The sequence below is a fragment of the Pungitius pungitius genome, chromosome 2 (assembly GCF_949316345.1).
Source record: "Pungitius pungitius chromosome 2, fPunPun2.1, whole genome shotgun sequence".
Lineage (NCBI taxonomy): Eukaryota > Metazoa > Chordata > Actinopteri > Perciformes > Gasterosteidae > Pungitius > Pungitius pungitius.
The window spans coordinates 18,592,070-18,617,642 of record NC_084901.1 but is presented as its reverse complement, the minus strand read 5'-3'; the positions used below and the strand labels follow the sequence as shown (position 1 = coordinate 18,617,642).

At 42.9% G+C, this 25,573-nt stretch overlaps 4 protein-coding genes across 9 annotated transcripts; 3 read left to right on the top strand and 1 right to left on the bottom strand.

Annotated features, from left to right (window-relative positions):
- The first annotated feature begins 2,899 nt into the window (after positions 1–2,899).
- On the top strand, positions 2,900–8,323 carry arr3b (arrestin 3b, retinal (X-arrestin)). 3 transcript variants are annotated; one of them, XM_037460495.2, is made up of 16 exons: positions 2,909–3,706; positions 3,900–3,933; positions 4,585–4,615; positions 4,763–4,823; positions 4,935–4,979; positions 5,077–5,270; positions 5,395–5,454; positions 5,545–5,612; positions 5,703–5,838; positions 5,930–6,014; positions 6,174–6,246; positions 6,494–6,631; positions 6,800–6,877; positions 6,982–7,005; positions 7,115–7,440; positions 7,885–8,323. In XM_037460495.2, the coding sequence occupies exons 2-15, from the start codon at positions 3,926–3,928 to the stop codon at positions 7,239–7,241; spliced, it is 1,128 nt and encodes a 375-aa protein (XP_037316392.1). In that variant the 5' UTR covers positions 2,909–3,706; positions 3,900–3,925; the 3' UTR covers positions 7,242–7,440; positions 7,885–8,323. The 3 variants fall into 3 exon arrangements, with proteins under 3 accessions (XP_037316390.2, XP_037316392.1, XP_037316391.2); XM_037460493.2 differs by having other exon boundaries at positions 2,900–3,706; positions 5,545–5,838; XM_037460494.2 differs by lacking the exon at positions 2,909–3,706 and having other exon boundaries at positions 3,722–3,933; positions 5,545–5,838.
- A 505-nt stretch (positions 8,324–8,828) lies between these two features.
- On the top strand, positions 8,829–15,901 carry rab41 (RAB41, member RAS oncogene family). Of its 4 annotated transcripts, none has more exons than XM_037460979.2 (8): positions 8,829–9,168; positions 10,118–10,176; positions 10,483–10,536; positions 10,804–10,909; positions 11,776–11,887; positions 12,357–12,450; positions 13,707–13,773; positions 13,975–15,901. In XM_037460979.2, exons 1-8 carry the CDS (start codon positions 9,090–9,092, stop codon positions 14,037–14,039), a joined length of 636 nt encoding a protein of 211 aa, XP_037316876.1. In that variant the 5' UTR covers positions 8,829–9,089; the 3' UTR covers positions 14,040–15,901. The 4 variants fall into 4 exon arrangements, with proteins under 4 accessions (XP_037316876.1, XP_037316875.1, XP_037316874.1 ...); XM_037460978.2 differs by lacking the exon at positions 12,357–12,450 and adding an exon at positions 12,848–12,941 and having other exon boundaries at positions 8,842–9,168; XM_037460977.2 differs by lacking the exon at positions 10,804–10,909 and adding an exon at positions 11,347–11,452 and having other exon boundaries at positions 8,863–9,168.
- An 846-nt stretch (positions 15,902–16,747) lies between these two features.
- On the top strand, positions 16,748–20,498 carry stard14 (START domain containing 14). Its single transcript, XM_037460584.2, has 6 exons — positions 16,748–17,162; positions 17,263–17,410; positions 17,811–17,914; positions 18,005–18,122; positions 18,211–18,263; positions 19,036–20,498. Exons 1-6 carry the CDS (start codon positions 17,001–17,003, stop codon positions 19,240–19,242), a joined length of 792 nt encoding a protein of 263 aa, XP_037316481.2. The 5' UTR covers positions 16,748–17,000; the 3' UTR covers positions 19,243–20,498.
- A 197-nt stretch (positions 20,499–20,695) lies between these two features.
- On the bottom strand, positions 20,696–25,506 carry pdzd11 (PDZ domain containing 11). Its single transcript, XM_037460586.2, has 7 exons — positions 25,386–25,506; positions 24,170–24,319; positions 23,541–23,648; positions 22,833–22,973; positions 22,623–22,721; positions 22,332–22,392; positions 20,696–21,541 (listed from the first exon to the last, which is right to left on the bottom strand). The coding sequence occupies exons 3-7, from the start codon at positions 23,631–23,633 to the stop codon at positions 21,507–21,509; spliced, it is 429 nt and encodes a 142-aa protein (XP_037316483.1). The 5' UTR covers positions 23,634–23,648; positions 24,170–24,319; positions 25,386–25,506; the 3' UTR covers positions 20,696–21,506.
- Positions 25,507–25,573: the final 67 nt, after the last annotated feature.

Below are 25,573 nucleotides of genomic sequence, written 5' to 3'. Positions count from 1 at the left end.
CCGAGAGGGGCAAAACAAAAACAAACGGCGGAGACGGAAACAAACAGGATGGACTCCGTCGGCGCTGAAGACCAGACAGGCATGCAACAGGGAGCGCACTAATTCAAACGCCTCCCCAGCTCTGTTGCCGTGCGGAGCGGGGAAAACCCTCCAGAGAGCCGAGGCGATGGTCGTCTTTTCTCTCGTCCGAGCCCAGGTGTCTGAGTTGGATGCGGCTCTCACTCTCACGTCCAGTCAGCGTCGGCGGCGTCCCGTCCGCGCGCGCTCACTCACTCACTCGGTCCCCAGCGGGTTCCTGGGAGTGCTGTCAGGGCAGAGGGAGGGAGGGAGGCAGAGGACAACCCTCCGTTAGAGCGCCGGGGCAGACAGAGGAAGTGACTCGACATTCCAGATGGCGGACATAGCCGGGAGAAGCCTCCATTCCACCGCCACCAGAGAGAGAAACAGCAGACTGCTTCCTTTTTCTCCCTCTTCTCTTTTGTTTCCTACCCTCAGACCCTGCCCTCAAATTCCAGAATAGAAAAACACATTGTAACCCCCCCCCCCCCACACACACACACACACACACACACACATAAGCTGCCGCATTCCTCATGTTATTTGGATCATCTTTATCTACTGATGTTTCATCCTCTTGGCAGGGATCATTACCGTCTTTCCACCTTTCTTTTTTTTCTTTTCTTTTCAAAAACGTCCCTTTCTCTCTCGCTCTCTCTCCTTCCCTCTTTAGGAAAAGGGAGCCTCCATATGGTTGTGATCATTCTTGGCTTCTCTTATTTTTTCGCCCTCCTAGAACATCGGCCAGTACACGGCCCTCCTACTTCCCCCATTAGCTGCAGCGTATAACTCTGCATGAAAGCCGCTCCATCCCATATTTGCTGATGTTCCGCCTCTCACTACTCAGCAGAAATGTGCCGTACCACCGGCCGCGGGCCCGTAAAAACAAGTGCATTCCGATGTGATGACATGCGCATTTCAGCCCCGATATGTAATCGGTACTCCTCAGTGTTGCAATCCAAAAGCACATCAATGGAAAGGTGTACTTGGCCGTTGTCATGCCAACACATTCACGACGATAATGAACACATGCTGATCTTTAGCGGTTTGTGTTCAGCAGGGAGGTGTTTAGTCATAGCATGGGAATTCATACCGTCTCGGTATTGATATACATTGTGGGTAAAAAAATAAAATAAAAAAAGGTTTTGTTAGCCATTTTTCACTTTAGTTTAGTGATTGTAGGGGAACTGTGGACGTTGCTGAGGCGGACACTGAGAATCAATTGTGGACAACCTGACGGGCTGGAGGAGCTGTGCTTTTCCTCAAATGGTGCACTACCCATCAAATGCATAACGTTACTGAACAGCATATAATCGAGGCCAGGCAGAGAGCCAGGACTTGATTACATGAAATGCGTGCCGACCGCAAAGAGGATTAAAGCTTTCTGTTAAATATGTTCCACTAAAAGCCTCCACCAGAGGATAAAAATACATACATTAAAAAAACGCTCTTTTTAAAATCTCACAAATATTACAACGACAACCAGCCATTTATTAAGTTCTACGATAATGCTTCAAAAAGAACATCGAAATGCACCGAGCCGTGTGAATAATAAGCGATGGCCGGTGGACGCGTTGTGCTCATCACACAGGCGCCAGGTTGTCCAGAGGTCACATGGGAGTAGCGCCGCGTAACCAACAGAAAGCTAACAGGTAAGTTTGTCCGTGTTCATTTAAAATCTGTGATTTATGACGTCATACTGTACAAAAACACCATCAGTCCATTGCGATTGTCTCCTATTTAACCACATAAACACAGGCTCAAGCTAAAGCTGTGTGTTGTAAATCAGTTTTGTTAAGAAGTGCTAATGCCACAGGGCATTAATGCCGTGGGAGAAGTCAGCAGCCCTTTGAGGCACGATGTTGACGGTCTATATAAAGAGCTTGCCAAAAGTGGCATCAGATTAAGAGTAAGAGGCTTATGCGACTGAATGTAACCTCACACGGACCAAACCGAACACTGAAAATCCAAAAGACACCGAAAATAAGATTACCCTGGTACAAAAGACTGAACATCTTATCAGCTTGCTCTGATTAATTAATTAATTCACACGGCGCATCAGAATGATCTAAAAGTTACAGTAAACCTGTGTTTTGTCCCGACAGGCCTGAGAATAAACACACAGTCAGTGTGTCTTTAACATTAGCAGAACATTGTCAGTTAACGAGACCATCGAGTGAGGTGTAAAGCTTTGAGGCACAGCGGTTTCCTCCAGATGTGGTTTTGTTTGACCAGTGAAGCGCACAGAGGCGGTATCACAATGACTGTTAATGCCAATAATAGAATGGACAGAAAAGACAAAGATAGAAGCCTTCAGATGATCTTTTTTTGGGGGGGTTGTCTGTGACCTGGCACATAGGAGTGAGATTAAGTTCTGCGATTGCTCATCTCTGTGGTAAAACACATTTATACTCAAGTATGAATTCTCGACAAAATCATGAACTTAAAATACAAATATCAGTGACACATACGTCCCACCACTTAGAATTATATTTAACAAAGTCAATTTAAAATGAAGAATCCGCTGCTTCCCCTCGCTGCCCGGGCAGCTTTAAAGAGATCGCAGACCTTGCCCCCATATGACAGTCGAACGGAGTCCGACACACGCATCCAAGCATCTAATTCATTACCCTCGAGGGCCCGAGGTGTGACCAGCCATCCACAAAACCCATCATCCAGCTCCCTCACTAATTAACCAATTACAGCTGACCGAGGAGGCGAGAAGATCCTCGACCAGTCCACAGGATTTGCCTCTGCGTGGCGCCGGATCCTCCAAGAAAAAAAGGTCACCGCCGGTGAACGTGGGTTCTTTTAGGGCGGTAAAAGCCTGGCTAATCCCAAAGCTCCAGCCCTACACAGTGGAAGTGATTGGCGTGGTGACTTTTTTTTTTTTTAAATACCTGTAAAGCTTAGTTGCTTAAACGGCAATAAGTCGGAAGGTCACTTAGATTTCTGTAAACCTGCCATGAGCGCAGATTGCACAGAGCTTGGTGGAGGAGCCATCTGTCCTCCTGGCTACCATAACAACTAAAGTCCAACTAATACCACTCTGCTCCACGTAAGCTATAAGAAAGGAAGTCCTTGAACCTTCACAAATGCTTCTTCCACGAGACAATCCTCTAATCCGGCGTCCCAAAACCGCGCGGCAGAGAAGTTAAGCACATATTTGATCACTGAGCCACGACAGAAAGTGGTTCCATTAGCCAGTTCCTTTTAAACACTTACAGTGATATCAGTGATGGCCGTTTCTTAGTCATGATCTGGGTAAGGCTCATGTGGAACAAAGCATGTGCAAAAATGATCGCTCTCGCACACACACCGACTGAGACCAAGTGGGCGACATGGCTTCACTCAGCGGCCTGCTCGGTGCACTTTGTTTCACGTCCCACCCACACATCCCTCCTCGGAGCTCCTGAAGTCCCATACGCAACATTATTTTTACACGCCCAGAGCACCAAAAACAGTCTAGTGGTTCTAATGAATTAATCAGATCTTCTCTAAACACGGCCCTGTTTGTCGGGCCGGGTAAGCTGAGGGGAGGGCTCCCGGGTTGGGAGGTCATTGTATATAAAAAGCACACGGGACGCAAAGATCGCCACTCGCTCACTCCCACGACGCGGCGACGGATTACAGGAGACCGAGGGCAGCGGTAAGCGACTAACGTTAAAACAGTACTGAGATGATGCGATGATGATACAGAGGAGAGCTTAATGAAGATGTGTCACTGCCGTTACACTACAGGAGCGATCAATGAGATTATGCAAAGGAATATTTCTCCTTGATTTATTCAGCTTTATTCCTTATAGTAACTCAGCGTTTTAATCTTTTTTTTTTATTCGCAGACCGGATCCATAACTTTGCTATCAAAATGTCTAAGTGAGTATTAAGATGTATTTTTGGTTTGACAGCTATACTGAAATGGTAACTGGTTTACGTCCAAGGTTAAAATTCAACTGTCAATTTTTACCTGTCTAGCTTTGAGGGGATAAAAATGTCACAAAGAAACACATTACATTTTTGGTGCTACTCGACTCAGTCAACAAAAAGAAAGAAGGCTCTGTGTCCACGCGGAGACTTTATCGAAGTAACTTCACAAGAAGGAAGCCCCGAGGGCTAATAGGTGACATTTTTACATCCCAGCAGAGTCTAGAGGAGGATAACCTGGAACACATTGAAAACAGCCAACGGCACCTGTTGCATGCTGGGAATCTTTACAGCGATTGGATTTTGGGATATCGGTATTGAGAATTTCACAAGAATTATAAGAAATATTCAATAGAATAAGAAAAACATTCAATACTCCGCAGGAAATAAGAGTCTAATAATTAAATCAGCACCCATTTACGGAATTTACAATGTGATAAAATACTTGAGTTAAACAGTGTAACACAATGAGTTTTTTTTTTTTTTTAAATCAGACTGATATTTTCATGAATTTCGGAATTCTTGTGTTTCCATCAAATACATCCAAGGAGGCTAAGCGCATAAAATAACAGAAACGCTGACTTCTTTCTTCTCTCTTTTCAGGGTATACAAGAAGACCAGCGGCAACGGACATGTAAGTGGAAGTGGCCTCTATATTATAGTCATTACAAAGCAACGGGCCATAGGGGAGGAGTGCACTTTCTGTGTAGCCCTTCCAACTCCCAGGAATAACTTCCACGACCGAGGAGTAACGGCGTCCTCTCCTCCGTGTCCCTTTCAGATTGCCCTCTACTTGGGGAAGAGAGACTTCACGGACAACGTGGATTCAGTGGAACTAGTCGGTGCGTTGCACGGCGTCTGTTTGTGCACGCTCTAAACACACACACACACTCACACACACACACAGTGTACGCCGTGCAATCTAATGCCGAGGCTTTTCCTCTCACCTGCAGACGGTGCTGTCAAAGTGGACCCGGCCGGTCTTGACGGCAAAAAAGGTATTTCCCTCTCATTGGCCGTCAGCGATGAGCGGCTATGGACCCTGACCGTGTGCAGCACAGTGACCACACTGAACGCATCTCTTTCCCATTGCAGTATTTGTCTACCTTGCTTGTGCCTTCCGCTATGGGAGCGATGACTTGGATGTTATTGGGCTGTCCTTCAGGAGAGACATCTGGATACAGCGCGTTCAGGTGTACCCGCCTACGGGTGCGAGCGTTACCAAAACGCCAATGCAGGAGTCCCTCATGAAGAAAATTGGAGAGCAAGGGTGTCCCTTTTCCTTCCAGGTGGGGAAGCATGACATTCTGTTGGAGGTGCAAGTAGAGGGAATAAAAGACACGTCATTGTACTTCGACCTTTTCCTTTCAGACATCATCTTCAAATGTTATTTACTGATGAGCCTTTTTTCAGATGCCAACCAATCTCCCATGCTCAGTCTCCCTGCAGCCAGGGCCAAATGATGCTGGCAAGGTACGGCTATCCATTTTCATCAACCCCCCCTCCCCATACTTCTAATTACTGCTCGACAAACAGATCAACCGTCAGCGTCTTGTGTTTTAGGCTTGCGGCGTGGACTTTGAGGTTAAAGCGTACATTGCCAACACAGCAGATGAAGAGGTTGAAAAGAAGTATGTAGTAAGCGCCCAATCTTGCGTTGCATTCGAGGTTATGTCGAAGGGACCCGTGACTCTCTTTGCACTTTCTTTTTGTGGTCTTAGGGACACGTGCCGCCTGATGATTCGCAAAATACAATTTGCACCATCTAGCAACAAGCCTGGACCCAAGGCCGACATCACAAAGCAGTTCATGATGAGTGACAAGCCGGTGATCTTGGAGGCCTCCCTTGAAAAAGAGGTGCATTGAAAATACTATATTTTATCCTAATTATATATGGACACATAACTATTGCTTCCGTTGTTTTAACTAAAATTAATTTTATGTTTAGATTTATTACCACGGAGATCCAATCATCGTCAATGTAAAAATCAACAACGAAACCACCAAGGTTGTGAAGAAAATCACCGTTTTAGGTGAGCAGCACGGATACGATACACTCCACTGAGGTTTAATTCTTTGTGTGTTTGTGCATATAGATTGAGTGGCAGCAGAGACAAACAAGAGGATAAGGGTTAAGTGTGTATGCGCTAAAGAGTCAAATTATTCTAACGCAGCTATTTCGTCTCTTTTAGTTGAGCAGCTTGCAAGCGTGGTGCTCTACTCATCTGATACTTACACCAAGGTGGTCTGCTCAGAGGAGTTCGCGTAAGGCCGTCACTCTTATTAACAAGAGGCTTATTATTAGGATTTGAATTTTTTTTTTAAGGAAATTAGTATTTTCTGATAAATTAAATATCGGTAATTCCCTGTGAAAAGTACACCCTCCAATAAATGTTTGAGCGTTGTTACATCTCATTATGGATTGAGGAAAAACGTACCAATCACAAATGCTATCTGCAAAGTCAGACCTTTTTATTAGGTATTTATTTGTATATCTCTCTGCTGTACTCAGGGAGACAATTAACGCCAACTCTTCGTTCGAGAAGTCCTTCCAAATAACCCCCCTGCTGGCCAACAACAAAGAGAAGCGGGGCCTTTCGGTGGACGGCCGGCTAAAAGACGAGGACACCAACCTAGCGTCCACAACCCTGTAAGCCACAAGTCCCTCATCAGGGGGCTTACCGTGAGCCCAGGAGGAGGTTTTCATCCTCTTATTGAGAGGTGGCGGTGATACAACTCGAGTTTGTGTCATCCACTTATCGGGTCTTAGAGCAAATCCTCGAGCTCTGAAAGATTAACTATTCCTGTCTCCTCACAGGAGTCAAGGAGATAAGGAGATGCAGGGAATCATCATCTCCTATAAAGTCAAGGTCAATCTAACAACGGGCAGTGGCGGGTAAGGCTCAAAACTGTTAAAGTATTTATGCAGGATAATTCTAATTGTGCAGACTAAACATTCATTGTATTGTATTTTTTTTCTTTTTTTCCCCTCACAAAAAGGTTGCTGGGTAGCTTAACAGGAAGGTAAATATTTATTGTCTTTCATCTTTGTTCACATGATATTTGTGTCAATGACATATAAATTACTTTTGTGTATTTTTAATAATAAACATTGTATTTTTCTCATTTTCAGCGATGTCACTTTGGAGCTTCCATTGACTCTGATGTCCCCGAAACCTGCAGGCAAGTGCAGTCTTTTTGCTTATACTTGCCATTTAAATGCTTCAAACATTTCACCAACATCAAAAAGAGAGCACTGATTAATTATTGACTATGTCCTCTCCTTTAATGCATTCCCTGCATGTCGTTGCTGTATCCTGAGCAGAAGTGTAAGTATAAACTAGTCCCTATGAAAGTAGTCACCTGTGGCTGTGTGGGTTGTTACACGCTGCTCATATTTTTCTCCTCTGTGATATTAATGACCCACAGCCAATTGGATTAAAGCCGTCCTTAGTTCAGGTGAGGACCCCTGCAATTTAGTGTATTTTACAAACGTTCACTTCTTCAAGGGACAAAAAAAATGCCTAATCTGAAAACTGTAATGTTAGATCTTAATTTGTATCACAAGCCTTTCCAAAGCCAAATATAGCTACAATGATCCTTGAATGAGTCCACGGTTTGTCCTAGAACCGCATTGCATTTGTTATAAATAATTAATTTGTACCCTTGCTGCTCCAACTGCGAGATGTTTTCTATTGTTACTTAATCAAATTGTAACTAATTCAGAAGTCGCACCATACACACAGCCCATATGCAAAAGGAAGGGTAACCTGCAATGTGTTGGAAAGATAAAATCCCAGTTGCAGTTGTTGTATGTGAAATGAGATGAAATGCATCCAGGAGTGATCTTGTGATGTAATGTCGGACTCACAGATCAGCTGTTTTTTCATTTCATGCCAACAGCACAGACATCTCAATTGAGGCCTAGCAGGGGGGAGATGACCAGCGAAGGAAAAACCCCTCTCTGAGAATAGAGAACAAAGAGGAACTCAGCACCAATGAAGACAAGCACAAAGTGTCGTTGAATCACTACAATGTTCTTATTTCCCCTGTTACACAATTACACGTTTATTAGGCATTACAAGGATGGCTGAAAAAGACATTTCTCTAATTGCAAACAAGTATTGTTTATGTTGTTTTGTCAAAATGTATGTTACGTAGACTTTTCTTTATATGTGTCATGATTACCAAAATTATTATTACTCTTCTCTGTATGGCTGTCATTTCATTTGAGCAATGGTATATTATGATTGAATGTACAGCCATGGGATGAATATGCCAGAAATCATCCAACTTGTTTCTTAATTTATTGGCGAACAAACTAGATAAATAAACGGTTTTCCCCCAATGTTTTAATTGTTTGTTTATTTTGCTGAGAATATTTAATTTCAAGGCTTATATTTCTTTAGGTTTTAAAATGAGCACCAACCATACAAAAACGTTCGTTATTACTGAATAAACCGTAATTAATTGTTTATAATCATTCATAATCATTTTTCAAAAGATTCTAAAGATCTCGTTATCTAAAGTTATGCTTTTAGGATGAACCTACTTTCATTTTGAATGCAATAGTTCTTATTTTCTTTTTATGCCAACTGTCTCAGTATATATATTTGGGACTTAAATTAACAAAAACTGACACCAGCAATTCTTTGTAGCAATCAGTTAAAAATAGCAGCAATAAAAAAGCTATCTTTTTGCAACACGTGGATATGGTTTAATGGTTTTTAAGTCGCTTCAAAACTGTGACCCCAGAACACCCGACTGGTTCTGCTTCTTCCATTTGCACAAGCGGGTACCAAACCCACCGCGTGACCTAGCGTTAGCTTAGCAAAATCCCACCACAACAGCTAAAAGCAGAGTAATTAAAGTACTCTCCGCTCAGTTACAACCGTTTTAAAATACACATTGACATGCTATAAGGTTTGCCTTACCCTGTTCATGTCCGTCAACAGTTGCCTCTTGGTCGCGCTGTTTCCCTTCGATGCGGTTACGAAAACAAAAGCTCCAGCTAGTGCAGGACAGAGATACACGACTTGCTCCTCTCTGGTCCAGACATCACACCGTTAGCCAAGTCGGCTAGTTAGCAGTTTTATTTTCTGAGCAAAATGTCAACCACGACCGGCGGCGGAGAGTTTGGCAACCCTTTACGAAAGTTCAAGCTTGTCTTTCTGGGCGAACAGAGTGGTAAGCGAGATACGGTGTATTTAGTTTAATGTGTGGATTGATTTTAGAAGCGGTGGCTAAAATGTAGCTAATGTTAGCTAGCTAGCTCCTCCAGCTAGTTGGCTGCTGCCTAGCAGAATAAAGTTAAACATCGGTGGTGAACGGCCCGTGATGATACGAATTGACATATTGTCATTTAATTGTTAATACGGTATTTAAGAGGGAGTACGATGACCAACCATAGAATTATGGATATAACGTCTTTTTGCTCATTCGTGATGATGTCATTGTACGTAAGCTAACGCTAAATCGGCGAGCTAGCCAAACATCTCGCTCTTTAACGTTGAACGGCCACATACAGAGTTACCGTTTCATAACGGGACGATGTATTTATTTTGTACGTTCTCTTATTAAAACAAGGCACGCTGTCCTTACACTGGCCATTGGTTTTAGATGCCTCAGCATCATCTAATACGGTTCATCCGTATTTCTGTTCGACTCACTAACGCTAACTCAGCGTTAGCTGTTAGCATTTCCACGGCGGCACCTTGCAGAGCCACGTCGGCCAGCTGGTCCAGACCGGTCGGCCTCTTACCGGACCTTTCAACGTCCGCTTACAGAGACACTGACACCGGCATTGCTAAACGTTATCATATTATAGATGTGATCGTCTAACGTGGCATGTGAAAGTTGTTTCTTAGAAAAACAAATGTAAGAAGTCGAGCTATTTTCATTTCCGAAAAATGTTGAGGCTCCACCCATAGTGCCAGCTCACCGTGTGGGTTCAGCGGTCCACATTGCATCGACCATTATAGCTCTTTTCCCATATTTTCTCGTCACATGATACAGAATCACAATGGATATAACAGGGTATTTTATCTTAACGTTTGAGTTTTTGCCATGTACAGTATGGTCATTGATAAACAGGAGTTTTAACATGTCAGTTTTTTTTTGTTTTGTTTTTTTACAGTTGGAAAGACCTCACTCATCACCCGGTTTATGTATGACAGTTTCGACAACACCTATCAGGTAAAACGATACACCTTATGCTGCCCAAATGTTGTGTCAAGGTCTAGTTTGATATGTATTCAAAATAAATAAAAGGCATATTCCAGAAGTCTTTTGACAGATGAAACAAATGACACATTAATCACGACTGTTGATTGTCCAGTTACAGATTGCTAGGGTGCATAGTTATTGTTATTGATTTTAGCTTCATCTGTGCAAATTGCACCATCACACAAAAAAAACATGACTTTTCTTGGATAGAGATGTCATGCATTATCAAGTATTGTACCATTTAACAAATGTTTAAATGCAGTGATTGTCTTACAGGCAACAATTGGCATTGACTTTTTGTCAAAAACCATGTACCTAGAAGATCGTACGGTAAGCCCAATATTTTTTTATAATCATTCTCATCATTCCCATTGGCATTGCTTTGAAACAGCTGTAATAGCCAACAGTTATTTCCATTTCACATTGTTTACACGTTACCCTAGATTTCACTATTCATTTTGTGTGGCATGCGATCATGTTTGTAGCGTCCATCGTTATTTGAAGTTTTTGTTTTCCTTCCATCCCCCGGCTGGGTCATGAATGCCCCGCGCTCCCCCCCCAACCCCCTTCCCACATTCATTTCACGGCTGGCCACAGATTCGGCTGCAGCTCTGGGATACAGCCGGACAGGAGCGTTTCCGCAGCCTCATCCCCAGTTACATCCGCGACTCAGCCGCTGCTGTGGTGGTTTATGACATAGCCAGTAGGTATCATGGCCGTGCCTCACTTCCTTGTCCGTTGCCTACAATTTGGAAGGGCAAAAAGTAAACAAGCGTATACTAGCCGGGAAAGTCCCACTGGACAGCATGATGAGAGCCATAGAGATACTAATACGTTTCTCCGGCACTGTGCAGTGGGTTGTGTGTTTCCTAACTGCTGTCACATGTCTTCCGATGTCACCTTATGGGCAGGGATCCTTTGAAACGGCCCAATAATGACTCTCCAGGGCCTACTGTCTTATCAGCATAACGCTGGTCATCTCTGACCCTTCTGCATTTGGATGATTCTCCCCGTTCCTCCTCCATTAAGGGCCATTTTCATCTTTCAGCTTGGCTTGCAGTTCCTATATAACTGTCCTATTCTCCGCCTTCCCCCCTTTATCTCCTTGTCCTCTTCTTCCTCTCCCGTTCCAATCCTCAGGTCCGACTCCAGCTTTGGGACACTGCTGGACAGGAGCGTTTTCGTAGCCTAATTCCCAGCTACATCCGTGACTCTACCATTGCCGTGGTTGTTTATGACATCACCAGTGAGTCAGGGCTCCACTCTAACCTTTTTGTAGGGGTTTAGAGCAGTTGGATGGAAGCTATCCTGGCATAGTTGCTACTTAATGTGCTTCTGCTTGTAACCTTTAGTATATTTTCTTTCTTCAATGTCCTCCTCCTAAAGCTTTTTCTCACTAACACCACTATTCTAAAAGCTTAACTCACGCAAAATGTGTTGCCTTTTTTAATGAAAAATACCTGCTTGAGCACACTTTTAACTATAGCTACAACAGCAATCGTTGATGTATTTTACATCAACATGTTGTCTATGTGTATACAGTAATTCTGTGTTTTTTTTCATCCACAGATCTTAATTCATTCCAGCAAACCTCAAAGTGGATTGATGATGTTAGAACAGAGAGAGGAAGTGATGTCATTATCATGCTTGTGGGAAACAAAACAGACTTGGCGGACAAAAGGTACATGGTTGTGTGAGATGTGTGAAAGATTGCTATTATTTACTTATTCTAGCTACAAAGATTGACAAATGGATGTACTTTTTATTGTTAGAATTTGAAGTAATAATTAGAAAATTTGAAATATTGAATTATTTACCATATAAACTGCCAAGGCCTGGAATCCCACTTTTCTTCCCTTCAGTGCATTTCATCCTATTTTTAACATCCCATGGCATTTTACATACTCCTGCCTTTTTAGTAGTGATTTTAGTGACCTTTTATTTGTAATTTTTATGCTTTGTTTATATTTTTGTTCTGCCTTTTTATATATATATATATATATATTTGTATTTCCTTTACTTTTTGTGTTCCCTTTTCCTGCTGTTTTCTCCATGTCATTTTGATTTATTTTATTTTTTTGTGTGTGTTTCCCTCACCACCACACCCCACACCACTCCCTCCCCCCTCCCTTCCCGGGGGTCCATGGCAGGCAAGTTTCTGTTGAGGCGGCAGAGAGGAAAGCTCGTGAACTCAATGTGATGTACATAGAGACCAGTGCCAAGGCTGGCTATAACGTCAAACAGGTTGGTGTCCAGCAACAGCGAGTTGTCATACTGACAGTGCAGTTTATGTTCTGTAGACCAGGGAGGCCTACTGGGTGCCGCCTGGGGTGTACAACCCCTCCGTGTATTCATTATAAGGATTAGAGCATGGCTGATGAATGAATGAGTGACATCCAGAGTTGTTTACTCAGCGCAGCGACTTCTCTCCCTCCGTCTTCTTCTCTGGTCTGTCCATGTTACAAACCAAACTAACCTCTCTCTGCTTCACCAAAACAACCAAACGAGGTTCTGTGTTGAGCTCTTCTTTGTTTCTCTCTCTCTCCATCTCTTCCCCCTCCTTTCGGCCTGTCCTCCTTGCGATGTTTCGTTCCATATCTGTCTGTTCGTCCATATTCCCCCTCTCCTTCTACCTGAGCAGACAGATCACCACGGAGGAGGGTGAGCAGAGAGCTAAGGAACTGAATGTCATGTTCATTGAAACCAGCGCAAAGACTGGCTACAATGTGAAACAGGTAGAGATTCTGCTCTCGCAAGGTAGTTTCTGCCCTCAGAGTCTACATTAACTCTTTCTGCCTTCTTGTCCCCTCCTGTGACTGGTCATGATGTGTCTTGGTATGCTTAGTACCTGCTGCATCGGTTTCTCCCCCTACTCCTTCAAAGGCCTTGCTTTTAGATATTTCTATATTCACTATGTTGCTACTGTGCTTATTTGTTTTCATGTCCTCTTTTTGTCTGATCCACTGAAACCTCTGCAGCTTTCTACATGTGACTTCAATGGTTTGCTAAGTGCTCCGATGTCTCACTTTATATCACTTCTTTAACTTCTTGTGCCTGTTATTCAAAATACTATATTTAGGAAGACTACTTTGATAACGTTCTGTCTCTACTGTATGCAGGTCATGTGACAATAGGGGTGGGTGATAAGTATATATTTTGAGGCAATAGAAATACGTAATGTAGAAATCTATTAGATTTTTTTCTGTTTATACTGTGTTAACTATTCCTTCCTTGCGGGTTATATTTTCCGACTGGGGAAGATGGCATAATGGGGAAACAGTAGATTAATTTTTCAATTTTTTCAACATTTATTTATATATGAACCATTTCCTTATAGAATTTCTAAAACGTTTACCATTTAACAATATATTACATATAAGTACATTCACTGTCCTAGACGTTTTTATCCAAATCACTCACTCCTATCTGATAGCATCTTTCTTTTACTACAGCTTTTACAATTGTGTTTAATTGTTGAATCGTCTGACTTTGTTTTATAGCTGTTCCGTCGTGTTGCTGCCGCGTTGCCTGGGATGGATAGCACACCCGAGAAAAGCAAAGAGGACAGTATCCTTTTCAATGCTGCGTTCAAACAAAATTATAATATTATTGTCACTGTGGCTTTACCACAATAGAAAAAAATGGTAACAAACTTCTGCAACTTTTTTCAGCGTCCACTGAGAAGGTGGTAGCCAGATAGCGGTGCAGGAAATAGTGAAGTGAAATTAGCCGATTCATTGACGATGTTACTTAACACCGTGCTCCCAGTGATCGACATCAAACTGGAGAAACAGCCCGAGATGACTGTCACCGAGAGCAGCTGCTCCTGCTAGTACACTCCACCCTCACCAAGCCTGTCTCCTCCCCACCAATAGCTTGTCTCTCAGTGGCCGCTCGCTCCACCCGTGGCACGATGTCACCTGGACGGAGGACCTGTTTTTTTTGTTTTGTTTTGTTTTTTTGTGCCCCTTTTCAACTCAGTGACTTTTCAGAGTAATTGTGTGGATGTGCGTTCCTGTATTGAAGCAGATTATCTGGGGGGGTAAAATTGTTTCAAAGTAAGGGTTAGGTTAAATGATGTGAACAGATTTTTATCCAGTTGCATGACATTATATAGGATTGCAGATTGACATCCGCTAACCGCTCATGAGTTATCGCACAGTTCGGATTCTTAGTGCCGTTTCTGTTGTCATTGTTGTAAAGTAAAACTGCTTGGGATTATTTAAATTACTCTTCAAGTTTGAGTTCTCAACTCATCCTATTTGACTTTTTTTGTTTGTATTTTTCAGGGGGAGTTTTATCTGCAACTAGTCTCTCAGATGACTTATTTCTTGACTGTCTTATTTTGAGGAAGTAAAGACAGGATCTTACCAGTGACTTTACATTATCACTAACCATCATTCTACCACATAAAAGATGCTCATTCATTGGGTATTATTCATGCCGATTACATCGTAAACTGCCAAATACAACTGTGTGTTAGCAGACCAAATATACATCTTTTGAGACCTTGTTTGAAACAGTGCAAAGGGCACGAGTAACCAAACCAGAAGGTAATTGGTCATCAAAGGGAAACTGTCATTGGTTCACTGGACTGGCTACTAACCTAAAGTTATGTCTGCATTAAAACCAGAGCAACTGTCTCTGTCAAGTTGTTCAAGTAGCTAACCACAAACTAATACGTCTGAGGGGGAGTTTCTTTTGTTTTAGTAGGTGTCCCTTTAAAAAAGAGAGAGAGAGAGAAAAGGCCAGTGTTTATTTTTCCCACGGGGATGGAAAGTTGTCACTTGTGTCGCTACGATGCGTCCACCATCTCATTGAGAATTTGTGTTGTGTTGATTACACTATTCCAAGAACATGCAGCATGCTCACCATGCAGGATTCATATGGATAAGAACACAGATGCCTTGCTTGTTTGTCCACCAACGTTGTGCACTGAATCAAGCCACAATCTTGTAAACTATAGCCGAAGCCTGCGGACTGGTTCATGGCTTCACTCGTTGTTTCGTAGAGCTGGTAGACGAGCTAACGCTTACTAACGCCCCGGCTGTAAAAAGTGCAGAGAAGTTAGTCGCAGCATCCTTTGCTCTGATGCCGTCGCCTGTGTCGGACTGTTGGTTTTATGTGTTTTATTTATTTTGTCACTTGGACATACAGAAACACGTTGTATGCTTGACCAAAAGTACAGATTTTTACACGCACGTTGATGGTTTTTATTTGGTTTTCTTTTTTTTAATTTATTGTTTGCGTGTCGGCCGAGACTCCACCTAAAGGCGACACCGGCCGGGTCACATTTCTTCTTGTTACACACGGGGTGTGTGGGTGTGTGTGTGTGTAGAAGACAGCAGTTTGGTTTACACTGTAAATCAAAGGCTGCACTGTATCCAGACACACACACACACACACACACACACACAAATACAGTTTTCTACTAACTAGCCATAGCACAACAAAAGACACTGGTCATTTGTTGTCGCTTGTTTTGAAATGTCAACGTAATAAAATGGAGTAAAAAAATTATGTAATTGATTACATCAAACGACCATTTTAACATGAGCAGCTCTTCTATTACTGGTCACTGACTAAAATATTCCGCTTTGTGCTATTCTGAATTGTGTCTGTCCATTGGAAATATGCTGTCTACTCGTGTTTAGCAACGTTTGTGTGAATAATGTACTATTACTATGTGATGTATTTCAAAGGAGAGTTAATGAAACACAAGTGTAGACCTATCACATGGAATAAAATAAAGATATTTCACCAAAATGTAAAATCTGTGACGCTTGCTCTCTGATGCTCATCCACGATTCTGTAACCTTCCCTCTGTCGTCTCCGAGCGAAACGGTACAGAATATCTGTTAAATGTGAGAAACCTGTTGTGTCTAAGCAGGCAGAAACTACTACTCGGGTCAAACATCGAGGCTTGTGCTGTAAGAACAGGAAGGTGTGGCTAGGTATGATCTCGGATTCCTTTACACACGTCCAATACTTCCTCGATGGATGTCTTGAGCCAAAAGATATTGAAAGCATGTGGAGAAAAAACGTAAATTCATTCAAGTCTCTTTCAAGTATATATACATAGTGATTATTTTGAATTACTCTTGAAAATCATGCACTACTTTTTACATTAGTAAAAGTACCAAAATGCAGCATGTCAGGATAATATCGTTTTAAATGACTGGATAATAATGATCAATTAATTGTTTGGTACATCACTTAGCTGTAGCTAATTTTAGCACATTGATATTATGTTGTGTGGCTTAATCTAGAATATCGTATTTTATGTATTGATTGTCTGGGGTTGTGAACTAACTGGTTACTACATTTATAAAGGTCCTAAACCCCAAATGTTACCATTCGCACCTGGGAGCCCACCTGTGTGGGGCCCTTAGTATCAACCACCGCTTCATTTGTCTCATTGCACACGTATTATTTGTATGTGTGAAAACAAACAAACTGCTAAAGCCTTTCTCCTCGTTTCTATGCGATACCTGCGTCGCACACCTGGATTCCGGAAGGGCTGTGACGTCAGCGGGAGAGGTGTCCGTAGGTATGACTCAGGAATTCAACTCTCTCTCTGACTCGCGCGCGCACGCACACTCACGCGCTAAAAATCCTGCTCAACCGGCCCGGTGACCAGCTCGCATAAAATCAGGTTGACGGAGTCACCGAGCCGCAGAAAACCCTCCAGCGACGAGGCCAAACCCGCTGTGTGTGTCACATCAACTTCGGACCAAACATTTGTGGAACTTTTACATTTTATTTAGTATTTTTGTTTCGCCGTTAAGGTGAACATGTCTATTCTACCCGACGACACGACCTTTGCCGAGTTCAAGAAGCAGTGTTTATCAACGGACAACTGGGTCAACAAGTACGATAAATACGGGATGAAAGTGTGGGTCGAGAGTCTCGCGGCGGATAAAGGAAACAACGTCGCCAAAGTGCACAAGATCAAGGTGAGTTCCCGCCGACGGACAGAAATACCCGCCGCTCGCCCTCCCGGTGACGTCCGTTCTCACTCCTGAACGTTTTGCGTTGTTTTTGTTTTTATTCAAGTGTTCAATGACGATCGACGACGTGTCAGCCGCCACCATGTATGACGTCGTTCATGACGGCATGTACCGCAAGGAGTGGGACCCCGCCATGATGGAGAGTTATGACGTCGCGCGCCTCTCAGCCAACGCGGATGTGGGCTACTACTCATGTGAGTGTTGTTCCCAGATGGGTCATGGTCCAAAATCAGTTCCCTTCAAGGCCACGTTCTGGATGGTTTTATATATTATTGTTTTCTACGTTACTAAAACAGTCACGTCCCACTATCACATTTTCTTAAATAAAACGTAAAAATCCTGAAGGGCTCTCTGATATAAATTATCATGTTTTTAAGTTGACTCGGCGGATCTGATTTATTTTGATCGCAAGTAGAATTCACTTCCTTCTGTTGACTCCTTTCGTGAGGTGCTGAAGCCGTCAGGGATAAAGATCAAACGCCCCCTCATCCCACTGGTGTATTTATTGTCATAACAAACCGGGAGCCTAAGTTTGTGTGTACAGTGAAGGAACGCAACGTAACCTGATCTTTGTCGTTTCCCTCTCCCTTTCAGGGCGTTGCACAAAGCCCATCAAGAACCGAGATGTGGTTTCTCTACGTTCGTGGCAGGTGAAGGGGGACGAGTACGTCGTGATTAACTTCTCAGTCAAACACCCGGTACGCCGTCACCTCCTCCTCCTCCTTCTCCTACTCCTTTTAAAACGTGACGCTTGTATGACTATTCTCATTTATTCTGATTCACCACAGAAACACCCCCCGTGCAACAATTTCGTGAGGGCCATCTCCATCCTCACTGGATATTTCATCAAGCCCACAGGACCAAACAGCTGCACTTTCATTTACCTTTCACAAGCCGACCCCAAAGGTACGAACAAAATCACTGTACTTTTTTTTTTTTTTTGATTTCCATTTCCTGCCATTTTTAGAGCTTTAAAACACTCTTTTTCTTCCAGGTTCTCTTCCCAAGTGGGTGGTGAACCAAGCGTCTCAAGTTTTCGCTCCCCGGGTGAGTGAGAAACCGATGAAGTTATCAGACAGTTCTAAAGATATGATCGAATGATCAATTGTGTGGGCGTGTGTCCATGAGGCTATTAAAAAGCGTGCAATAGGTGTGTGTGTGTGCACATAGAGAGGGAGGGTTTTTACGTGTCTTATAGGACAATGGTAACCATAGAAACCTAATTCTCGGGCCTCTCCTTACAAAGACATCGCTCCACTTGAGCTGTTGGACTCCCTCTTTCTGCAGAACTTGTTCCCCGGGTTTCACATCCTCCTCAGATTTATACGACTTAGACCAGTTCAAAAGAGAAACATTGACTTTCCGCGTCATCTGCAGTCGTCTCTATAGACTAAACCATAAAAGGCAACAACCCAGAAGCAGCTAAAACAGAGAATGAAGATAATGCAGTCCTTAATTGTAGATCACTTTTAACAACATCATTAAAATCCGTAAGCTAATAGGCAGAGATTTGAATTGAATTCTCGATACCTGTAAGTGCAAAAGCAAGATAGCCCTTGTTTAAAAGACCTCACCGTGAAGATAATGTCTCTCAGGTTAAGTTGTGTAACATTCCTTTTTTTTTTGTTGTTGTCGCCCGTGACGGGAGCTCTAGATGTTTTGACTCGTGTGTCCACATAATCTACTGCTTGGTATCCTGTGAGGGGCCTTATCTTCCGCTCTGTTGACTTGAGAACGAAGGTGTGGAGTGACCCTCTTCTGACGCCCTGCGGCTCTCTGATTGTGATCTTCCCCCCCCCCCCCCCCCCCCCTCCCACAGGTGATGAAGTGTATACACAAGGCGGGACAGAACTACCCGGAGTGGAAACGGCAGAACTCTCCCGGCCAGAAGCCCTGGTTGCACCCGGAGCAGAGCACGCTGCCCCTGATGGACCCCGCCGAGTTGTCCATACAGAGAGCCGACTCGCTGGAGAACATGGACGAGAGTCACAAGGTGGCCCTTCAGGACAGCGAGGACAGCAGCTAAATGGCCCTGAGGGTGATGAGAGGGGCCCGGGGGCGGGGGGGTTGGAAATTGAATACGAGACCTCCGACCCCGGGGATGTCGCCCTGCTTTCCAGATCCGTGTGCCTTTTGGGGACGAGCAAGAGCATGAAGTGTCTACAGCTGTTTTAGCAGACGGAAACGAGCACGGATCAAGTTGCCATTTACCTCCAGTACACGTTGAATTAAGCTAAACATCTCGCCACAATTGTACAGACTTAAAGCTGGCGAATGTGCCATAGTTACAGTGCTACATTTACAAACGGGTCCTCTCTTGGGCGTTTGATAGTTGCAGCTATGGACACAAACCCACTTTTTAAATGAAGAAATGAATCGTGGTTGTCCACTTTGCCTTTACACGTGACTGTGAATGGAAATGACATTAGTTAATGAGACCTGATAGTCACTCTTCATACTGTTAAAGCTATTCATCATTTAATGTTGCGGTTAAAACATTGAACTTATTCTGGGGGGGGTTTGACCTCAAACAAAAACACTAACATTCTAAAGCTTTTTTACATTTTTTATTGCCAACCATTAGTTTCATTTAGTCATGTTCAGTGAGCAACCATGTTTCTTTCTTCAGCGTGCAATGCAGGAAGATGTTTTGAAGGTTCATTGTATTCATTTCTGATGTTGTGCAATCAAAGGTTTTGCCTTTCTGAAGTTATACAGACCTGCAGCGGGAGATCAGTTGGATCTAAAGAATAAGAAATCTGGATTGTATTATAGCAGACTGGTGTTTTGACCGAAGAATGACCAAAAAAAGATATTTTATTTTATTTATTTGATGTGATGATGGAGTAAAGATCTTTGAATGAAGCCTTGCAGGCTGAGCCTATTCGGTCTGTCTTACGATGTGGAATGTAGTCTTGACTTTAAAAAAAAAACACTGACAAGTGTAACTTGATGACTGTTATTAACTGCATTCCTCTTAACACAATCAAGTTGCAGGAGAAACCGGCTTCGAGTGGAACAAGTTGGTCCACGCAAACCGGTGCACGCTCCTAAAGGTGACCAGGGTTCAAAATGTTTTATTTATTTTGACCATGTCTATGTGGTGCTAGAAACTACTTTAAGATCTTCAGATGGAAAACCAAAAATAATTTAAGTGGTAGTAATGTAAAAACAGATTTGGATGGTGTTGGGATGCAACACGCACATATTTTCATATTTTAAAAAACCCTGTTTACTGGCATACTGCATTGAAATACAGATGGTATTAAAATATTTTCTATACTTTTCAAATGTTTACCGATTTATTACACTTCCAGAGCTTGCCTCTACTGATCTGAATGAATATCAAACCAAAAGGTCAAAAGGTCAGGCCGAGATGCAGGGAGCAACGCGTGGTCGCCGTTAAGACGTTATAGTTTTCGACTGTTTGGCACCTCAAAATACACAGTTCATACACTCTATACTTAAAAAGACTCAGGCCAGAAGCATGTTATTTAATAAAACAGTATTTTAGTATCAGCACTCCCTGAACTACATGTGCACAAATTAATATTCAAATAGTTATGCTTTTAAAAATTGGATGTCCAAAATATTCACAGCGGTATTAAGATCAGTGATATTTACCAGAAGTCTTGCACTATCATTTATCCTAAAATATATCAGGCCATGCTGTCATGTGCATATTTCTTTTGCATGTACACACAGTATGTCAACATAAGATATATTTAAAAAAAAGATATCACACCATAATATAATATTTCCAAAGCTCCAGGAAAAACTAGTAAGTAGCAGGCTGATGAATTAGTTAAAGGTAAATGTACATAATAATAACTCAACTGAGCATGTGTGCCCCCTTTATGTCTTTGTCATCAAGACCGATGTCTACAGTAGAAACATTAATTACAGGCCTTGGTGGGAGAAATGAATGCAGGGTCGACAAATGTCATGGTTCAGTAGAAAGATGTGTATCAGCTGCATCATTTATAGAGTGAAATTTAATCCTACTGCTTGTACCGTATCTTCCCCTGTGAATACATCCCAAAAGAGTAACGGAATCCCCATGTATCACAGTAGATCAGGGAGCAATCAGCTATCTGGGTGACTGAGGAAGCTGAGAATATAACAGAGTACGTATTGTCCGAACACAGAGGACTTCGAATGAGCCTGTTAGTCATACATCAGTCATCTTGAAGCGGAGACGGAATGGAGGCCAGAGACCGTAGGAGGAGGGTGATGACGAGCAGTGAGGGAGCTGCAGAGGCCCCGCCCCCTCCTCTCCTCGCCTCTCATCTAATGCACGGTTCTCTCCTTCTGCCTTTGGTAATCTGACAGGAAAAACACACACAACGATATAGTAGGTCAGAACGCGCAGCGAGATGAGCCAGATGGTCATCCTAGCGACAGCATGCAGGTGCAGTAAAATGCTGACAAGCTTCCTTTTCCGGAGGTTTGGTTGCAGAGAAGGAATGTGTTATCAAAGCTTTGGTCCCTTTGTACAGTCATTTTGATGAAGCATGCACCGTAGTGTTTGCATTCTGGAGGATGATAAAATTCCTGTTTCAGATAGGAATCTGCCATCATGCCATCAGAATAGAAACTCTCCACGTCGTAGAATTTGATTAATGATTAATTGTCATTTATACAAAAAAATATTGCAAAAGACATGTTTGGTCAACAAATTGCAGTACAGACAATAAGGCCTGACTCTGAAATATTTCCAATCAACTTGCTGCTTCTTCTTCTTTGTTTTTGCACATGTGGTAGATGCCTTGAGAAATGTGCTAAAGGGACTTCCAGAAACTGTATTAGGAACACCAGACTAATCATCTTGACTTGATTTTATTTTCTTGTGCCATTTAAGCTTTATTTGTAGCAATAGCTTGTTAAAAACAAAGCAAGAAAGCAGGGCTGTATTTTAAATAACCATCAGTCGAAACCACACACAGTTGGCCAATTTTACAATTTAGGCCAAACATCAATAATTCTACATGAACTCATCAGTTATTTATGGTCACAAATTATATTGGGCCCTCGAAGACAAAGTAAGAGCGCAGCGCGGCCTCTGTTGTACGTCATTTTTTACCGTTGGATATGATCTGGCAGAGTAAGACTTACTGTAAGGAAAGAAGCGAACCCTCATCAGTATCTCTCGCGCAGTCTTCAGAATCTCTACAGCCTTAAGAGGAAGAAGAAACAAGCTGCATTACGATAAAAAGGCAAAATGTTAAACATAGAATCAAAAGGATTTTATAAGTATTTTAATCATTGGTATATGTAACTGAAACATTCTAAAAATAAGCCCCATTTCACAGAGACATGTTGTCCAGAATACACTGAAGATGTAGTCGGTTGATTACTATCTATATGAATATCTGTGTGAACCTGAAAGGGAACGCTCTCACTTACTCTCGAGTGTTCTATGTCTTGGAAATCAACCTCATTCACAGAAAGAACCTGGTCTCCCTCCTGCAGACCTGCTCTGTGGGCATCGGAGTCCGGGACCACCTGCCAGCACATCACACACACCAGATATCCCAATGTGGAAACAATTAGTCAGCAGTACCAAGAACATTAATGTAAGTGAAAGCTAGAAAACACACACACACACACACACACCTTTGATATAAAGATCCCCAGCTGTGACGCCTTGCCCCCACGGATATTGAAGCCCAACTGAGCTCCTGGAGGTTTCTTCAACACAATGGTACGCGGCAGGAACTGGGTGAGCTCATTGTTGTAGTCAGGGTGCTGAACACGCTAAAAAAGTATAAAGTAAAGGTAAAGCTGACAAAATGAGGACAAGCACTGTGGCCTGAAATCAATCATGGCCCTGATTCATTAAGAGAGCTTACATTTACAGTGTGAAAGTGCAGAGCATTCCATTGCCTCCCATTGTTAAAGCTTCCTTGATCTTTTATTTTATACACATCCACTGAGTACTGGTTCATTCATTTTCCCAGCCAATGCTGTAATCTGTTTTAGTCAATGTGATGTGTGCAGTGTGATTACTGTGCAGGGACAAGGACACAAGGAAAACAGACAACATCAACTCTCTGTGACCACAGATGAGAAGATTAAGGAGGCCATTAATCATCCATCACCAGAGATCAACATTACTGAATGAAAGAGGTCATGGTCATTTAGCCAGATACACGCACCGGTCATCATGCGATACTAAAGTATGACATTAGTTGACTGAGAAAAATAACCACCGACGTCCTGATAAAGACCTGGAGATGCAGCTGAAGGCCCCCATGGACCACGAGTTCTCTCTGTCAGAATGATGTATGGATTATAGTGTGGCTCACATGACATGTGGCATACCTCCTGTGGGGCTATCCATGCTGGTGGGTTCTCATATGAAGGAAGGAATACCACCGGCAGCTGGTAGTCATCATAAGGGATTTTCTGATCCATTATTTCTGAAAATACCTGAAGTTAGAAGTGTGTATTATTATGAAAAGCCTTTTTTTTAATTTGATGTATCACTTGCTTTAACAACGTTGGCATGCCTTATGTTTACATAAGTGCAGCATAAAAACAAGAAAATTGTCGAATCTTTTCAGATGACATATTGTTGAATAATTATAAAAGTTACAGACAAAAAAACGTTTCCAGAGAGTAATTACAATGCTAATTGAACAAATCCTGAAACTGATGTGGTTGTAATGTACAGTTGGATCGCACGATAGAGTAAATCGTCTTTTAGCCTCCAGTGGATCACGCCTCACTGCAATATGCAAACCAGATGCTAGCTAAAGCTAAAGCTAGCTTACTGGCTAACCTCAAAACGAGCGCGCCACATCGTCTTTATCTCACATCTCATCCAACTAACATGAACACCATGTGAACTCTAACGAGAAATACAGAGTCTAACCTCGCGGAGGAGGTGTGTGTGTGTGTGTGTGTGTGTAGATGCAGAGTGGCAAACACAAAACAACACGGTCTCTCACCTGCCAGTTTGAAGGCTATCGGGCAGCACCTTTTCCTGTAATACCACAAGGGCCGCGGTATTTGACGCACGTGCGCCACCTAGCGGCCGGGAGGGCTGCATGCAGGCCAACACAATTGAAACATGCTCCAGCAACATGCTTCTGCCTTTTCTGAAAACGCAGAAGCACAAACTACGCTTTATTAAGTCCATCTTCTCTTAAAGTAGGCTACACGCGTTCCGCATTCTAACACCGCAGCCTCTGCATGGGTTGTACCATGCGAGGAAGTTCTCCCCTCCCAAATGGAGTTGGTTGGGTCCAAACGCCCGTCTATATCTGGGCCGGCCCGACCGCTACGATACGCGCCAGGCAGGATGGAGGAGGAAGAAGCCAAGAGGGGCTGAAAAAAAGAACGGCATTGGAGGAGAAACTGCGAGGTCCTCCTTGTGGCACTGACGAGCAATGGCAACTGAGTGGCACCTCGTGGCACGCAGTGGCATGTAAGTGGCAAAAAAAAGGCAAGTGAGTGTCAATTGCCAGTAATTGTCAGTGGTAGGTGCGTGTTCATGGGGGGGGCTGTGGCCTCTGTGGCAACCTGTTAGGCGTCCCCAAAATGCCACTCGATCCGTTTTTATTGACCATAGTGGGGTTTAATCTTCTTAAATTTCTTGGCTTTGCTGAGAATATTGAGCATCCGCTCAAGAGGCTGGGAGAGCCGCAGCTACCCATAGTCAGCTGTAGATAGTTACTGCTCATTTCTCCTGTTGGGTATTAGCAGTGCGCTGATATTTCTTTGTGACTGCTTTCTTGTGGAACCACACAAAGTCATAATTGCTGTACATTCACACAATCAATAAAGAAGATTGGAATAACATTTGCTTGTTTCTGATTGATGCACCGCTGTGGTCACACATCCCCAACGAGCTACACTTACAGTCCTATAGCTGTCAACCCCTCATTAGATTTATCTTTCTTGTATTAGAGGTACAGATAACAACTAATGTTTTTAAATACATGTATATTGCCACCTGGTGGTATGAGCACTGTCACAGAGTTGCCACAAAGGCCACGGCCCCCTCCACGCATGAACACGCCCCCCCCCCCCCGGACCCCACGTGTCCACTGTACGCGATGTCACTTTAATTAATTTAACAATTAACAAAAGTAAAAATATTAAAACTATTAGCATAAAGTGTATTATACATCACTTCGATGTACTTCACAAAATATTGCTTACTTCCAAATGAAGGCCTGGTGTTGTTGTCCAGTTTTTCCAATAAAGCACACTGGGACGTCTGCTGAAATTAATTGCACAGCCGTTATTTGAACATTTTCCAACAGCTGCCTCCACTCTTGACTGCACTTGTTGCAGAACCATCGGTATGCAGCTTCAGCTTTCTCCCTTGGAGCTAAAGCTACTCTCTG

Excerpts from the sequence above, each read along its gene's own strand:
- arr3b (XM_037460493.2), top strand. Across the intron at positions 4,616-4,762 it reads AGACCAGCGGCAACGGACAT|ATTGCCCTCTACTTGGGGAA; the intron begins GTAAGTGGAAGT and ends TGTCCCTTTCAG. Across the intron at positions 4,824-4,934 it reads GGATTCAGTGGAACTAGTCG|ACGGTGCTGTCAAAGTGGAC; the intron begins GTGCGTTGCACG and ends TCTCACCTGCAG.
- stard14 (XM_037460584.2), top strand. The coding sequence starts at position 17,001 with ATGTCTATTCTACCCGACGACACGACCTTTGCCGAGTTCAAGAAGCAG. Across the intron at positions 17,411-17,810 it reads GGATGTGGGCTACTACTCAT|GGCGTTGCACAAAGCCCATC; the intron begins GTGAGTGTTGTT and ends TCTCCCTTTCAG. Across the intron at positions 18,123-18,210 it reads TTCACAAGCCGACCCCAAAG|GTTCTCTTCCCAAGTGGGTG; the intron begins GTACGAACAAAA and ends TTTTTCTTCCAG.
- rab41 (XM_037460979.2), top strand. The coding sequence starts at position 9,090 with ATGTCAACCACGACCGGCGGCGGAGAGTTTGGCAACCCTTTACGAAAG. Across the intron at positions 10,177-10,482 it reads GTTTCGACAACACCTATCAG|GCAACAATTGGCATTGACTT; the intron begins GTAAAACGATAC and ends ATTGTCTTACAG. Across the intron at positions 12,451-13,706 it reads CTGGCTATAACGTCAAACAG|CTGTTCCGTCGTGTTGCTGC; the intron begins GTTGGTGTCCAG and ends TTTGTTTTATAG.
- pdzd11 (XM_037460586.2), bottom strand. The coding sequence starts at position 23,633 with ATGGATCAGAAAATCCCTTATGATGACTACCAGCTGCCGGTGGTATTC. Across the intron at positions 22,722-22,832 it reads TGGGGATCTTTATATCAAAG|GTGGTCCCGGACTCCGATGC; the intron begins GTGTGTGTGTGT and ends ATGTGCTGGCAG. Across the intron at positions 22,393-22,622 it reads AAGACATAGAACACTCGAGA|GCTGTAGAGATTCTGAAGAC; the intron begins GTAAGTGAGAGC and ends CTTCCTCTTAAG.